This window comes from Mchenga conophoros, linkage group LG7 (assembly GCF_057382185.1).
Source record: "Mchenga conophoros isolate Kocher_MC1m ecotype Shallow Benthic linkage group LG7, M_conophoros_male_GT1.1, whole genome shotgun sequence".
Lineage (NCBI taxonomy): Eukaryota > Metazoa > Chordata > Actinopteri > Cichliformes > Cichlidae > Mchenga > Mchenga conophoros.
Window position 1 is genome coordinate 17,364,542 of NC_140532.1, and position 15,456 is coordinate 17,379,997.

The following is a 15,456-nucleotide window of genomic DNA, read 5'->3' on the forward strand; positions in this document are numbered from 1 at the left end:
ATGACCTTTTTGGAGAGCTGGAATGTAAATATGCCTGTCTCTGACGGACTTTGTTTTTAAATATGTTATAGACTATAGATAAAATAGATATGACAGTCAAGCCAAAAAAGGTTCAGACATTTTTCTTTTTCCAAATGTTTTAATTAAAAAAAATATATATAACACAATTCAATGATCTACATACTAAACTTGAGGGATAAAAATAAAGTACTGATTATTTCGCGCTAGCATCGATCCAATATCAATAACATTTACAATTTGAAACATCTAATAATTATCTGATATGACACCTTATATATTTTTGGACTACAGATGTCTTACAGTTAAATGATTACAACAGCCAAATAAATCAAATTAATAAGACCAAAGGATAACAAGTACTTTTTTTCTAAACGTGCACACACAGACAGCAAAATTGGCAGAGTGTGTTGGATCAGTGAGTGTCATCATAGACGATCTTTGCTGGCGTGCGCGTATACGTGGCTCCGGCTGACGTGGTTGCGTAATGAACCGCTACCTTTGCCTCCACTGCTGCTACTGCCGCTTGTAGCATCAACACTTTGGCTACGCTGCTTTCGTAAAGCTGCCAGTTTGAGTCGTTGCGACCTCTTGGTGATTGGACAGAGTCTTCAGCGGATACCAAAATGATTTCGCTCACGGATTCACAAAGTAAGAGCCGCTTCTGTTTCTATGCTGTTCTTTGTCTTTCTAGTGTTTCTGTGCGAAACCGGGTTTAGCTGAATGTACGAGGCCAGCAGCTCAAACACGATTGGCTGAGAGCAACGCTACGTCACCACGTGAAGTAGCTGTAAAGGGGAACTGTTTTTTTTTTTCTTTTTCACTTGTTTCTTGTTTTAAAAAAAAAAAACGTATATCGAGCACGGCCGAAGTGTAAACCAACGAGGTTAGCGTATGTGCACGAGTCATTTAACTGCTTGGTTTTTTGTTGTTGTTTTTTTACACTTGGCTGTGTGATGTCAGCACAGAAGTCCCACCTACCTGCTGTTCAAACCTTCTGTCTGCAAAGGGCAGCCAATAATAAGAAAGCTTGCTTAAAGCTGGCTAATCCAGAGTCCCACTGTAAGAAAAACAAGGCTTATTTTGGACTGGATCATGCAAAGCTGCCTTGTAATAAAATGTGAAGCTGGAAATGAATATGAATACCCCCCTTAATGAATAGTCATTCTGCATTTCTTTAATAAAATTGAAATCCATGTAAACCAAAGTAGATCATGCGACTTATTAATAACTTCTTTCTTTTTCTTGATGTCTGCAGAGATTGGGATGGGACTGACGGGGTTTGGTGTGTTTTTCCTCTTCTTTGGGATGATGCTGTTTTTTGATAAAGCTCTCCTTGCCATTGGAAATGTGAGTTGATGGTTTTTGGGTTCATTGATATATCAGAGTAGTACCTGTATTGTTGATTGCCATTTGGCTGTTGGTCCATATGATCACATTTGCTGATGTGAGTGGAAGTTGATCTTTTCTTTGCTGCTCTAGAGCAGGGCAGTAAAAAGGAAACAGATGTTAAAAATGAATGTTTATATCGGGTAAATTATTAGATTAAAAATTGCTGTGAGCACAGAACCTACCTAGTAATTATAACACAGTGTGAAAGTCTATCCTATATAACCTAAAAGATCTTGGACCCGTGACATGTTGTTTCCTGTGCAGATTCTATTTGTCTCCGGACTGTCGTTCGTCATCGGCCTCGAGCGTACCTTCAGGTTTTTCTTCCAGAGGCACAAACTAAAAGCCACCAGCTTCTTCCTGGGAGGAGTGTTGGTGGTTCTGCTTGGCTGGCCGATTGTTGGGGTTGTTCTGGAGATCTACGGTTTCTTCCTCTTATTCAGGTCAGCTCAGTCAGAAAGGGCTGAACTCCTTTTCCTCTTCTTCCTCGTTTGGCTGCTCCCTATTAGGGGTTGCCACGGTGGATCATCTACCCGAATCTCTCCCTATACCTAACGTCCTTTGTCACCTCAATCCCTCTGCATGTCCTCCTTCACTATATCCATGAACCTCTTCTGCCGTCTTCCCTCTTTCCTCCTGCCTGGCACCTCCATATTCAACACTGTCCACTATCTCTCCTCTGCACATGTCCAAAACAATTTCCAAGTCTCACTTTATTCTTGCACTCGTTAACAGGGGATTCTTCCCGGTGGCAGTCGGATTCATCAGACGAGTGCCTGTGCTCGGATCTTTGCTCAGCTTACCGGGGATCAGTGCGGTAAGTGTCACTCTCAGGCACTTTAACCTTAATAAGGGTCACTAATCACAAATATTGTTTAGCTTTATAAGGCTTTCAATGACATTTGTCTGCAGGACTAACAGTAAATAAACACTGTCTGAATTTGATGAAACTTTGTGGAGAGGAAGATTCCACCAATCTTTGATGCAGTAATAATAAAAGTTGGTCATGGTGGAGAAGGTGCTCTCTGAGTGCACCTGCAGTTTTCTTTTATGCAAGCCTCTCTGGTTGCAGTAAGAAGTCAGATTCTATAGAAGTGCATGAGAAAATGGCTTCTGGCTCTCCTGCTTAGGTTATGGTCTCAGTTGCTACTTTCAGGTTTCATTAAATACAACATGATGTCCACTGTGTACATGAGATTCCAGCTGTAGTTGAAATAGCAGGGTACGCCACCTACATTGTGGCCGAGTCACTCAGACTCATGGTCTGATCCGCACCTTGCATCTATTTAAGCTCAAGGCCTGGAAGCAGAATTTTGCTAATCAAAGGGTGTCACGGTGGCCTCCTCCATCTTTTAAATACAGTCTTTGGCAGACATGGAAAAATCTGGTATTTGCAGCCCGTTGTCTAAAAAGTCATGCAAGTATAATTATACGAATACTAAACTATCTTGTTTTATTTGTGCTAAACAAAATTCAGTTTACCACCATATATGACTAAAATACATCATTTAAAGTCTTGCATTTGAGAAGCTGGAACCAGGGATTTGTTTTCTTTATTCGTATTTGAATAATGTTAAGTGCAAAGAATTGATTATCAAAATATTTGGGGATTAGTTCTCTAAGCTAAACATGAACTTTTTCCATTAGATGATACAAATGGCATTTACGGCAAAAAGCAGCTGAAAGTTTTTAAAGAAGCTGATATTACTTTGTTGATCTATGTGGGCTTTAAAGATTTTTAGAGTGAAATGGCTCCAAAAGCTGAGGAAGGGTTTTTAGATGAGAGGGCTCTGGTCTTTCTCTCATCTAGTCTAATAACAGGGTCCCTGTTGTCCTGAGCACGACCTCATGGGATTCCCCGCTCAGTCTCGTGTCTTTGAAGCCTTTTGTAGCTTCTTGGAAACCGTCAGCGTCCAGGATCAGTTAATTCTGCCGTGGTCGCTAATATTTTACAGCTGTTTACCAATATAAAAACCTCACTGCATTATCAACATCATCATCCTTGCATGTTCTGCTTCATACATGTTATTTTAAATCATCCTTCGCATAACAACTCGTAAATAATTCTGCCCTTTTTCATGTTTTATTTCAGCTGGTGGACAAAATTGGTGAGAGCAACACGATGGTATAACAAAGAGGACAGTTTCAGCGTTTCTTACCGCCTCATGGTGACTGTATATTTTGACCATTGCCATTCCAGAGCTGTGAATCCAAACATTACTCTGCACAAAAGACACACGCATCTGTGGATGTCTGACTGACTGTACATTTAATTCTATTAGAGGGAAACTGTTTCTGACTGCTACTGGAAAACATTACCAAGAGATCTTTTTTTAAGGCTGAAAGCAGTTTCTCTTTTATGTCATTCCACTCTGATATTTATGGACTGATAATCTGGGACCACTGGATTAACTCGGAGGACAGTGACAGCATCTGTGTGCCTGAACAGACACTGAGGGCCTTTTTTTCCCCTCCATGAAGAGTTAGTGGAATTTTATACTTTAAAAAAATGTGCAGTTGAGCTAAATGTGGCAGAAATGTAAAAACAGTTTATATTGTCCTGGATGGAGATGTTTAACTGTAACTTTTCTAAGCGTTTGAAATAAAGTGTGCATTTTATAAATTTTGTTTTGTAGCGTAAGTAATTTAGATGTCCCAGATCTTACCTGCGTTTTGGGTAATAACAGTATGATTTGCTAAAAGAAGCCCAGCTCCATCTTCTATTCAGGGACTCTACTAGAAGAGCTTTACATGGTTCACCCATACTGGGCCTTGGTGAAGCTCCTCTAATGCACATGTCCTCTGAAACAAGCTGTTTTACCCTTTAATGCACAGGTGTTCAACTTCAGTCCTCGATGGCCGGTGTCCTGAAACTTTTCCATGTGTCCCTCTGCAGCACACCTGAATAAAATCAGTAGGTCATTAGACTTTATAGAACTTGACTGATGCTGAGGTGGCAATTCATCCATTTGATTCATGTTACAGCAGCTCATGACTAAATTAACATGGTACAATAAAAGTACTTTTAAAAGTAGTTTTATTTTCTTCCAAAAACTTATATTTACTTACATTTATTTAAACTTCAGTATGGTTAGGTGTTGCCACCTGAGCATGTAGTCAAGTCTTGCTAATGACCTACTAATTTTATTCAGGTTGTTGCAGCAGGGACATATTTAGAAGAAGGAAGAAGGCGGTTGGAGACTGTATGATCGTGTGTAGTAAACTAATCTCATTGTCTTGGTTGCTTCAGAGGCGGGGACCAAGTCTGCAACCACTTGTAGTCAGTTGCTGGATTCAAAGGTGGCAATACAACAGCATTAAATGGATTCAGTCTGCTATCAGTGTACGATTGAATGTGCTCAAGTTGGCATCCACATGCAATCTGTTTGTGATAATACGGTGGTTATACTCAATAATATATATAAGATTTACTAGCATAAATTTCCAAATTTGTTGCCATGTATATAAACAGAAGTCTAAACCATTTAGATTCAGAGTCCAGCTGAAAACTCATTGATTTGAAACAAATTCATCCAAAAACAGTGACGGTGTTGTTACAGGACAGGGATTTAACTATATAAGCAGCTGGAAACCAGTTGAGTCCTGTTACAGAGAGGCGTGTTGCAGATGAGTTGCGCTGATTGGCACAGACTGACTTGTTTAGATTGCAGTGTGTTGGCACTCTGCGTTTTTAATTGGTCGGCATTGTAAATATTCACCAATCCGCATGAGACTGATTGCAGTTAGTCCGAGTGGCCCGCAGGTTGCCTCCCAACAGGCGACCTGTGCGGTCACTTTGTGATTCAAAGTGGTCACTCACTGGTTGAGGGTGCTGTACGGTCAACTTCTGATGGAAAGGTTGGTCATCAAACTGGTGTTTACTCTGATGAGTCTTAAGCCAGCTTTATATGACAACGTCAACCACTGTGAAATGATAATACGTTCCCTTTAAGCATTCACATATCAGAGATTAGATTTATAATTCAAAACGAATTAACTGTTTATACACAGTGTGTACAGGTCATAAACACAGAGATTTATGTATGTGTGAAATTTCTAAAACAGTTGAAACAAAAATAACAAATAAATTCAAGGTCCTCATGTCATCCAATGTCCTTCATGCTTTCAGCTGATCCAGGCTTCTGCTCCTCATGTCGAACCCACATTCTCAAACTTTGATACAAATCCATCATCTTCAAGCAAATGCACTGCATTCATAATAAAAGTGGAAGAAAAACTAATGATGGGTTACTTAAATATTTTTGCTAGAGCCCTTGGTAGAACAAACACATTTAATTTAACTACACTTATATTTGCCTTTGAAATAAACACATTAATTGCCATGTTGTGATAGTAAAGGCCTAAATGTCTCTTAGAAAATGTTTGAGAGGTTAAAATGTATTAGTATGTGTATATTTTTAGCTCACCTGGCTGAAGGACCAATGCACTTAAGCCACGGCAAGACTTAAGTTCATCCATAGTTCACATTAATACAGTGCTGGTCTTATTTTAGCAAAGACCACCATTCACTTTAGTTTTATTACATAGCTGCAGTTCAAAACAACAGTTGCCCCAAGGCTTTATATTAAAGAGACAAAGACCCTGCAATATTACCAAGACACTTGAACAATCATATGACTCCGCCCCCTATGAGCAAGTAGTGCTCCTCACAATGATGACCGCAATTTGGGAGAAGACCTACTGAAGTCATGGACAAATCAGTTGTAGCCAATAAAATAGATTTGCAGATTACACAGGGCCCTTGAAGGACTAGAATTGTCTTATTCTGGCATCTGCACCTGCCACCTCATCACTGCTCACCGCATCAACTTCATTCATAAAATCTCACCGGCGTTGTCGTCCTGCAGTGACCCTGTGAAAATACTCTGCTGCTTGCAAGACTTAAAAGTTTGAGTGTCTCTCATGCGTCTGCGATTAATGTGCAGCGACATCTTTAACAGCACCGTCAGCTGAAGAAGTAGGTGTGAAGTGATTAAGACACCTGTCAGCGTCATCAGTTGTTTTTTTTCTTACAAACGATGTGACTGCACTGACAGGGAAACATTAAACATTTAAACCAGCTGCAACCTGCAGGAGAGCACAACGCTTAAAGTAAAAGGTAAGATATCCCTCTTCTTAGTTATATATAATATTTTAATTTTCTTAAATGTGAAAAAATTAAGTAAATTAAACTTTTACTTTCTAAGTCTACCTTTTACTATTTATGAGCAAAATAAAATTTGTTTATAACACAATACAGCATAATAAATCATAAAGCTAATAAAGCACAGACAGAAAACATGTAACTATTGTCATTCAGTAGTAGTTAGTATAGTGAGGTGTTAGTACAATACAACAGCTCACAATTGTGTGTACAGGAGAAGTTTACTTGCTAAAAATACACGGGCAATTTCTTAAACCTGCTTACAGAGATTTATTATAGTGTGTTTACATTAGTAACATGTAACAAAGTCAGAATGCTATAAATTGAAGTAAAATAAAACACTATTAATGAAAATATGCTACAAATACTGTTATTATAAATACATTTTAACTGTATAATGTACACAAACCGCAACTTACTGGTGTCCAACTGTAAATTTACTTGAAGGTAGTGGCTGTAATTTAATTTAAAGTACATTTACTGTAATAAAAATGACAGAAAATGTAATTTACTGTAAAGTTACTGCAAACATTTTACTGTAAATTACTGGCATCTAGATGCCGATGAGGTGCTTTAAAATTTGTTTACAGTGAGTTTACATCTAAACACAGAGAAATAGATGTGTGCTGGATGACTGTAATTAAACGTATACTTCTCAGAAAAACATTTTTCCCCCTTTTGTTCTGTTGCAGAGTTCAACAATGTCTCTACTAGTCACGCTGCTTTTGCTGTCGCTGGTTTCTCAGTGTTGGACTGCTCCACAGGTTAGTCGGTATTTTTCTTTTGTCATGTTTAACCCTGATCAGCCTGCGCTGGAACAGAATTTTCTTTTCCCTTTTCAGAGGAGAAACTGGACTTCTCAGGCGATCCTATACCTGAAAGGAGCACGTAAGAACGCACTGACGGCAGCAAACAGTCACCCAGGTTTTAGACGTCTATCAGATCGAAACAATATAGTGTGCTGATCTTTTACAGAGGGACGCCGCTCATTTTTGGAGCGTGCCAGAAGAGAGGAAGAAAGCACTTTTCACTCAGGTGTGTGAATACATGATGCAGCTCGAGTAGTGTAATCAGATAAACAAGTAAATATTCTGTGTAAGCTGACTAGTATTGTATTTGGCTCTTAGGAGCCTGTATTCATTTGTAAGAAATCATCCTTTGGAATAAGTTTGTACTTAATATTGTGGTAACTTTTTGTTTTAGTTTGTTTTTACTCACATTTATTGTATTTGTTAGTTTTTTAATGATTTACTTGATTTTATTCATTTTATTGATCTTGTTTGTTTTACACTAACTTGTAAAGCACTATGGTCGAGCTTGTTTGTTTTAAATGTACTCTAGAAATAAGGCTGATATTGTGATTTTGAACTGGTTACATTTTCTGAAACATTTACAAATGTTTCAGAAATCAGTCATTAATGAGAGCTTCTTCTTCTTCTTCTGCTTTTTAATCCTAGGCAGTTTTAAGAGTTTGTTAAATTTTTTAGTTTGCAGGTATTTTATTTCCATCAGAGTAAAAACTCCATGAATAAATTATTTTGCTATCATGTTTGAAGTGATGGCTTATTACCAGAGTTAGAAATCATAATAAATATTACATTTTGTTATGTTTACTTATTAATTTTGTGTTCCTTGTTTTAACCCTTTAAAGCCTGAACAATGAAATAATTACCAGAAAATTAATTTTTTTTTAAATAACAAAGTGTATTGTGGAATTTATTTAGATTTTAGACAATCCCCACTGATGATGTAGAAGTCTCAAAAACTGTATGTGTCAAATATGATACACGAGGCGTTAAGAGGGTGAAGTGCCACATATGTGATTTCATCAGCCTGATCCTGGGTGTTTATTTCCGAGGGTTTCATACGGAAGATAAAAAAGAGGAAATCTTAGTCTCCTCTTCACACAGCTATATTTGTATTTTGTTGGTTGCACAGTTTTTTGTTTCTTTTCCAAATACTGCCATTTCTGCTCCGATTCTCTGCAGGGACTCACAAGCAGAACAGCGATGGCCGAGGCTCTTCTTTGCTTTTATCCATTTTACTGGAACTCCTACAGCGAGCTGTAGAAGAAGGTAAAACCTTGGAATTCATCACCACCAACACCCTGACTTACCAGATCCTCCTGAACTGCTTTAAGATTATTTATGGCTCTTTTTTTTAATCCTCAGATGCAGGCAATCCAGATAATCACCTGGACTATCAGGAGGTGAATAGAACCCACTTGTGAACATTCATCAGAGCCCAGTTCTATGTTTTTCTGTTTCTTATGTTGCTTGTTACATTTTATTGTTATTGTTGATGTTTGTCTGCGTGTCGCAAATTTGACTTAACTTATAATAAAATGCGCAAAATAAATGAAAATGTCCGTCTGCAAGATGTTAGAGTCTGATTTATGCGTGAGTTTATCTCTTCATTTGACTGTCATCATGTGCAGTTTGGTGGTGTGACGCATGGATGGATTTCCATTTACACTCATCCTTGTCAACTTATTAAAACAATTACGCCAGTCACTCATTCACACCATGAAGTGATTAACACCAGGATGACAAACTATCAGTCACTCATCATCGTGCCGTCTTCACAGCGGTCACTGAGAGAGCCGTGTCGGACGTAGACGATCGGGATCAGACAGAGTTCATCGACTAATACATTCCAGTAAAATCACCATGAGCTTCCAGCAGGGTTTTAGGATTTATTTTATTGAACCATGTTGTTAGATCATAGGCCACATGTAACACTCTGCTCTTCACTTTCAGCAAAAGAGAAAGCCCATGTTCACAGATTTCTATCACGCTACATAAATAGTCAACACTGAAGAACTGAAACACTGCACTTATTGCTTTAGTCCCTGCTTCTTTTATTAGTTGCCAAAGCAACATGACACGTGGTCCCACAGTGCAACACAGCAAAGGACAAATGAGTCAGAGCATCTCACTCATTATTGGGGTCACCTTTTGGTCTCCAGCGAGCAGAAGTGCACAAACTGACCCCTACGGCTAAATCTGGCTGGATGAAACCCCTCCAAAAATCTGGGAATCTACATAGTGCAGTAGGCTGAAGGTGCAGAGGGGCAAAGCTTTCTGGTGTGACCGTGGAGTGATGCTGAAGGTCATGAGTAGTCAGGAAGGTGTAGCTATTAGCTCCCCCTGCGGGCAGGTTAGACATCCTGCAAGTCCTTCTGGATGTCCCAGAGTGTGTTAGCGCTGGCCTGCAGCTGGGCCACCTCTTCATCTGTCAGGGTCATGTTGATCACGCTAGCCACACCCCCGCTGTTCAGCACGCAGGGCAGACTCAGATAGACCTCGTCACTGATCCCGTACATGCCCTGTTAATGACAAAGCACACTGTCTTTATGTGGAAGGGCTTAGCGTCATAACAAAGACTTGCTATAGAGGTCTAAAGAGGGGAACTATAGGGAAAGCAATTGTTTTTTAAATATTAAAATATGACATTACTGTGTATAGAACAGGGGTGTCGAACTCCAGGCCTCGAGGGCTGGTGTCCTGCAGGTTTTAGATATCACCCTGGGTCAACACACCTGAATCACATGATTAGTTCATTACCAGGTCTCTGGAGAACTTCAAGACATGCTGAGTAGGTCATTTGGCATTTAAATCAGCTGTGTTGGCTCAAGGACCCATCTAAAACCTGCAGGACACCAGCCCTCGAGGCCTGCAGTTCGACACCGCTGATCTAGTGCATCTACACATCATGAAATATATTACATATGTACTCGCACAAGCTCAAAGGGGGTGGAGTTGAAATCTGAACACCCAACGTGGAGCTTGAGCCCACGACCCTGAGATCAACAGTCTTATGCTCTAGCCCAGGGGTGGGGAACTCTGGGCCTCAAGGACCGGTGTCCTGCATGTTTTAGACGTGTCCGTGATCCAACACAGCTGATTTAAATGGTTAAATTACCTCCTCAACATGTCCGGTAATGAGGCCTAGTAATGAACTTATCATTTGATTCATGTGTGTTGACCCAGGGTGATATCTAAAACCTGCAGGACACAGGCCCTTGAGGCCTGGAGTTCCCCACCCTTGCTCTGGTGACTGAGGTTGCCGGGCTTCAACTCTAGAGAACGTGTCGACTGAACCTGCAAATGTTCTGCGTTTTTCCTTGAAACTTGCCTTTTGGAATATATAATGATTATCCCAACAGATGATTACATCTGATGATTCTTTTTTGGCTTAGTGTTTCACTCTTACTATCAGAAAAGTGGCTTGGGAAAAAAAGAGCTTTATTTAACACAACTGGTAATTACACTCACACTTTATACATTTTGGATTCAAAATTCTAGTTAAAGTTATATTTTAAAGAATACTGGGAAATTCTTTAACGAGTACATGAACATGAGCGTCTGTTACCTCCACCATGGTGGAGACGGGATGAATCCTGTTCATGTTCCTTATGAGACTCTCTGTCAGGTCGGCTACGCTGAGACCGATGGCCCAGTTGGTGTAGCCTTTCAGTTTGATCACCTCATAGGCACTAAGAGATGTAAAACAAACAAACAAACAAAAACATGTCTAAAGTGTCTAAAATCATGAAAATTCACCGAGATTGATTAAGACAGCGACAGGTAACAGCTAAGGTAGCGATAGGTGATACGTCTGTGTCGTGTCTAAACGGTCAGCCATTGTATTGTGACGTGGTGTTGACTCGGTAAAGATGAGATCTACACTCATCTACACAATATTTTAAACTCGCTGATGTTGATCCAGCATGAAAGAAAGAGAGACTTTTAGCCTGAAGAATTTCAGAATTGAAGAGAAAGTTTGCAGATGAGCTTCCATGTTGGCCTTAGTTTGAAATCTGACCCATGTCAGGGTTTCCGACCAATAAGGTGCAGCTCTTTGCTGACAGTGCGCATGTCCAGCATTGACTGTGACTGTGTTATCAACTTGCCCATCAGTGAACAGAGATATCGGCTCACCACTAGCAGGTGAGTTTAAAAAGATCATACTTTAAAATATTGTATCCATAAACTAGATTTAAGCGACCTCCAGCCTACCTGTCCACCACCTTCTTGTGAGTCTCTTTCCAGTTCTCGTCGTCGCTGTCAGTGCCGATATCAGGGTTTAACGTCTGCAGGCTGACTCCAGCCACGTTTGTTCCACTCCACACAGGCACTGTAACACATCTGGAAACCATCAACCTTCATGCACGTACACACCATACACAGTTATTGCCTACAGCATCCTCACCACTTGTGTCTCCATGCTCTCCCAGGATCCATCCGTTGAAGCTGCTCGGGTGGATTCCCAGTTTGTCAGCCATCAGGAAACGGAAGCGTGCCGAGTCCAAGTTGGTGCCGCTGCCGATGACACGGTGCTTTGGAAGCCCGCTCAGTTTCCAGGTCACATAAGTCAGTATATCGACTGTCAGAGAGAGGGAGAGATTTATAGTGTTAAAAGGTGAATACTGCAAGATTTCATGTCTGAGGACGTAAATAAAGAAGAGCTATGTGGTTGGCTGAACCTGGATTGGAAACAACAATGATGACGCAGTCAGGGCTGTATCTGACAATCTGGGGGACGATGTGCTTAAAGATGTTGACGTTTCTCTGAACGAGGTTCAGCCTGCTCTCCCCCTCCTGCTGACGGACTCCAGCGGTCACCACGACGATGCGGGAGTTAGCTGTAACCGAATAGTCTGAAATACAAATTTTAAAAAACAGATCAGTTTGGGTTCACATTCTCCTTCAAACCTTTGCAAAGGTGGGAAATTAAATTTAAACAGCTCCATAGTGAGCTGCACCCTGTAAATACTTTTTAAAGAGTTTTAATTAAAACTAAGGCTGCTTTATGAGATTGAGCTCCTGTGTGTTTGCATGTGTGTGTGTATGTGTGTTTGTCTGCGATATGAACTCGCCTTTATCTGCAACTATTTTGGGGGTTTTGAGGAAGAGGCTGCCATGCTGCAGGTCCATCATCTCTCCTTTCAGCTTATCCTCCACCACATCCACCAGCGCCAGCTCATCAGCCAGCTCCTGCACATATCAGACAAGGTCAAACCGATCCATAGTACAGTTTGCTTGTTGCCATTAGAACTAGTTGAAAAAAAGAACATAATAGAGAGCTTCAAGTGAGTCTGTTTTAAGCCTAATGGCTTAAATAATTGTTTTATGATGTATGATTCAGTCCAACGGTGAAACGGGTTATCTAATTTAAGTGAATGAAAATAAAACCTGAACAGCTTTAGGAGAACTCCACTGTAATTCTTCCTTTTTGATTACAAATACATGTTTCCTTGTTAACAAGTGCAGTAAAGGGATAACGGTCAGATCAGACACCAAGAGATCAGTAATCTCGTGGCAATCTTGGAAGAGCCTGAGTATGATCCCATCTCGTGACCCCAGCAGGCAGCGTGGTAATCTGAGAGGCAGAACCAGTGAGACTCTTACCCTGAGTAGGATGCTGAGAGCGCAGGCCATGCCAACCTGGCCCACACCCACCACTGTAACTTTATTCCTCGGAGGCTCAGGTGGACCACTGAACAGCGGTGTGATCAGTTTCTGCAGGACTGAAGCCATTTTCAGTGCTGAGAAGTGTAAATGAAAGAAGAAAGGGATGAGCGTTTAGGGTCAGGTGAAGCAGCAAAGCATTTTACACAGACACGACAGTAGCCAATGGTCCTGCGTGCAGCCTCGCATGCACACAACTCATAAATAAGTCAGAGTGCAGAGGGATTTCTAACGCAAGCCTGACATACAGTGGCATAGAAGAAAACCACTTCTCAGACACTTCGATCATTTACAGCAGTTTTCTCTTTTTTGAAATGGAACTGAAGGCAAAGGAAGGAGGGCAGGAAAAAGAAAAGGCTTCAAGGACAACTAGAGAGTGCATTATTTCCCTTTCTAGCAGGTATGAAGAAGGCGATCTGCTCTCAGACAGAAACGTATTAGGTCCTGTCTCACGCGTTCTCTATTTGCAGAGAGTTCACCTTGAAATGACATATGGCCAGACACAAAAACACCAGCAATACTTGCATTGTCCGATGAAGCTCCGAGCTGCAAGGTATAAATACCACCATGTAATCAGCATGGCCACCTGGATGGATGACTAAGTCGTGTTCCTACAGAGCTCTGTCCCCCCTCCTGCATCCACAACACCTCCCTGAGTCACAGTTTTTGCAATGCAGTCGGTCCAGGCAAGTATCCGCTCAGCTGCAGCAGTCCCACAGAGCTCATGTGACTCAGGGTTAGATGGAGGAGCTGTCAGCTGCACAGAGCTCCGCTCCTCACCTCCCTCCCTCCTTCCCAAACGAGGAGGACGTAGCAGTATAATCGGATGCCAAACTTGATTGACTGACTGCAGACTGTTAAAGGAGTTACTGTAATCCCTTAACGCTGCTTCCATCTGCTACACCTCACCTCTAATGGGAGGTCTCAAAAGAACAGCTGATTTCTATTTAAAAGGCTTGATAATTTATTCTAAATGAATGAAGGGACCTGCTTTATGTCTCTCTAAGCACAGTTTAAAACACTGGCCTGTAATGAATCTGAAATGATGCTGTTGTTAAACAACCATCAGATACGTTTAGAAATAATTAGATTAAAACCATGCACTGCAAATTGCAAATAATGTAAAGCAAGGGGCACTTATGCTTGAAGAGACAGACATTAACATCCCTGTGCGTCTCTAATAGCAGGCATGAATGCTGAATATGCTGCTATTGAAAGTGCAATGCTGAAACGATCCATTCATTATCCAAGACCGAAGCTGGATTACCAGCTGACAGCACCATGCACTCCAGTCATGTAAATGTGAGCGGTTAATGAGATGGCTTAGCATCCAAGGTCATTGGGGAGGGAAGGAGGGAGGGAGGGTGACAGCAGTTTTCATAACTCTCAGTCAACTGCAGTAGAAGCATGGTTGGTACTCCAACACAGTGAGGTAGTCGGCTGCGACGTCTGAAAAAAGTTACATCTGCCTTGAACTTGAACCTAAACAGCCACTGCGGGGGAGGATGAGATATAATGAATACATGATGACAAAACAAAGCAACAGGAAAGCCTAAAGCCCCAAACTCAGCTATAAAATTAATGTAATGCAGAATTTTAACTTCTAGCTAATTGCCCTGCTTATACATAAACTTTTCATTTGTGGTTGTGAAAACAAATCCCTTAAAAAAAAAAAAATACTCTGACTGCCACTGTAAACACAAGCAGACCCTACGTATATGTAAACTTAAATGTGACTCACAGTTCTGCACACACTGAAATGGACCACCCTAAAGTGAGAATGAAGAGAGGACTGATGCAAGCAAAACAAAGCCAAAGGCATTCAGGTGTCACAAACTGCTACACATATTTCAACAACAGAAAGATAAAATTATACTATCTACACAACACGGAAATACCGCAGTTCACCTGTTTTGTTGAGCGTCCAGGTATAACTCCTTGGGCTACAGTGAGACTCTCCTCTGTTGTGCTGTACGGTGTGGCTACTCTTCTTCCTGTTGTGCTGTCAGCCTGCAGTCTGCCGGATTTAATGGGCTAAGCCTCTCCGTCCCCTGCAAAGACTCAATTTGGCACTCCATCGGCCACCACAGTCAGCTGGTACATCATTCACTGACACTTCATGCAAAATAACAAAACATGACTACGTATTCCAAAAACATAAACCAAAAATAGAGCTGTTATTGTTGCGGACATTATTGTCACATTTACTTTACATATTCAGTCGGTGAATGAATGCCACATGCCGGTGACTCCAGCAGATTTGGTCTTGTGGCGTTTGTCCTTCTAGCCGGTCTTGGGTTGGAATTAGCAAAGTTAATAATTAACAAACAAAAAGCCCTGCGTTTTAGTGTCAGTACAACACTCACGCACTCTGATGGGCCTGCCTTTTACCTCACTATGTAAATATAC

The 15,456-nt window shown here is 40.9% G+C and overlaps 3 protein-coding genes across 7 annotated transcripts; 2 read left to right on the top strand and 1 right to left on the bottom strand.

Annotated features, from left to right (window-relative positions):
• Positions 1-490: 490 nt before the first annotated feature.
• Positions 491-4,033, top strand: golt1bb (golgi transport 1Bb). Of its 2 annotated transcripts, XM_085282630.1 has the most exons (6): positions 491-669; positions 1,277-1,368; positions 1,675-1,853; positions 2,146-2,227; positions 3,503-3,518; positions 3,611-4,033. In XM_085282630.1, exons 1-6 carry the CDS (start codon positions 645-647, stop codon positions 3,616-3,618), a joined length of 402 nt encoding a protein of 133 aa, XP_085138756.1. In that variant the 5' UTR covers positions 491-644; the 3' UTR covers positions 3,619-4,033. The 2 variants fall into 2 exon arrangements, with proteins under 2 accessions (XP_085138756.1, XP_085138755.1); XM_085282629.1 differs by having other exon boundaries at positions 493-669; positions 3,503-4,033.
• A 132-nt stretch (positions 4,034-4,165) lies between these two features.
• Positions 4,166-8,941, top strand: LOC146569940 (spexin prohormone 1-like). Of its 2 annotated transcripts, XM_085282632.1 has the most exons (6): positions 4,166-6,529; positions 7,267-7,338; positions 7,417-7,462; positions 7,550-7,609; positions 8,563-8,649; positions 8,746-8,941. In XM_085282632.1, exons 2-6 carry the CDS (start codon positions 7,276-7,278, stop codon positions 8,802-8,804), a joined length of 315 nt encoding a protein of 104 aa, XP_085138758.1. In that variant the 5' UTR covers positions 4,166-6,529; positions 7,267-7,275; the 3' UTR covers positions 8,805-8,941. The 2 variants fall into 2 exon arrangements, with proteins under 2 accessions (XP_085138758.1, XP_085138757.1); XM_085282631.1 differs by having other exon boundaries at positions 7,267-7,462.
• A 315-nt stretch (positions 8,942-9,256) lies between these two features.
• On the bottom strand, positions 9,257-15,097 carry ldhbb (lactate dehydrogenase Bb). Of its 3 annotated transcripts, none has more exons than XM_085282636.1 (9): positions 14,956-15,079; positions 14,789-14,816; positions 12,988-13,124; positions 12,456-12,573; positions 12,063-12,236; positions 11,789-11,962; positions 11,596-11,713; positions 10,949-11,072; positions 9,257-9,902 (listed from the first exon to the last, which is right to left on the bottom strand). In XM_085282636.1, exons 3-9 carry the CDS (start codon positions 13,114-13,116, stop codon positions 9,735-9,737), a joined length of 1,005 nt encoding a protein of 334 aa, XP_085138762.1. In that variant the 5' UTR covers positions 13,117-13,124; positions 14,789-14,816; positions 14,956-15,079; the 3' UTR covers positions 9,257-9,734. The 3 variants fall into 3 exon arrangements, with proteins under 3 accessions (XP_085138762.1, XP_085138759.1, XP_085138760.1); XM_085282633.1 differs by having other exon boundaries at positions 13,573-14,816; XM_085282634.1 differs by lacking the exon at positions 14,789-14,816 and having other exon boundaries at positions 14,956-15,097.
• Between the last annotated feature and the right edge of the window lie 359 nt (positions 15,098-15,456).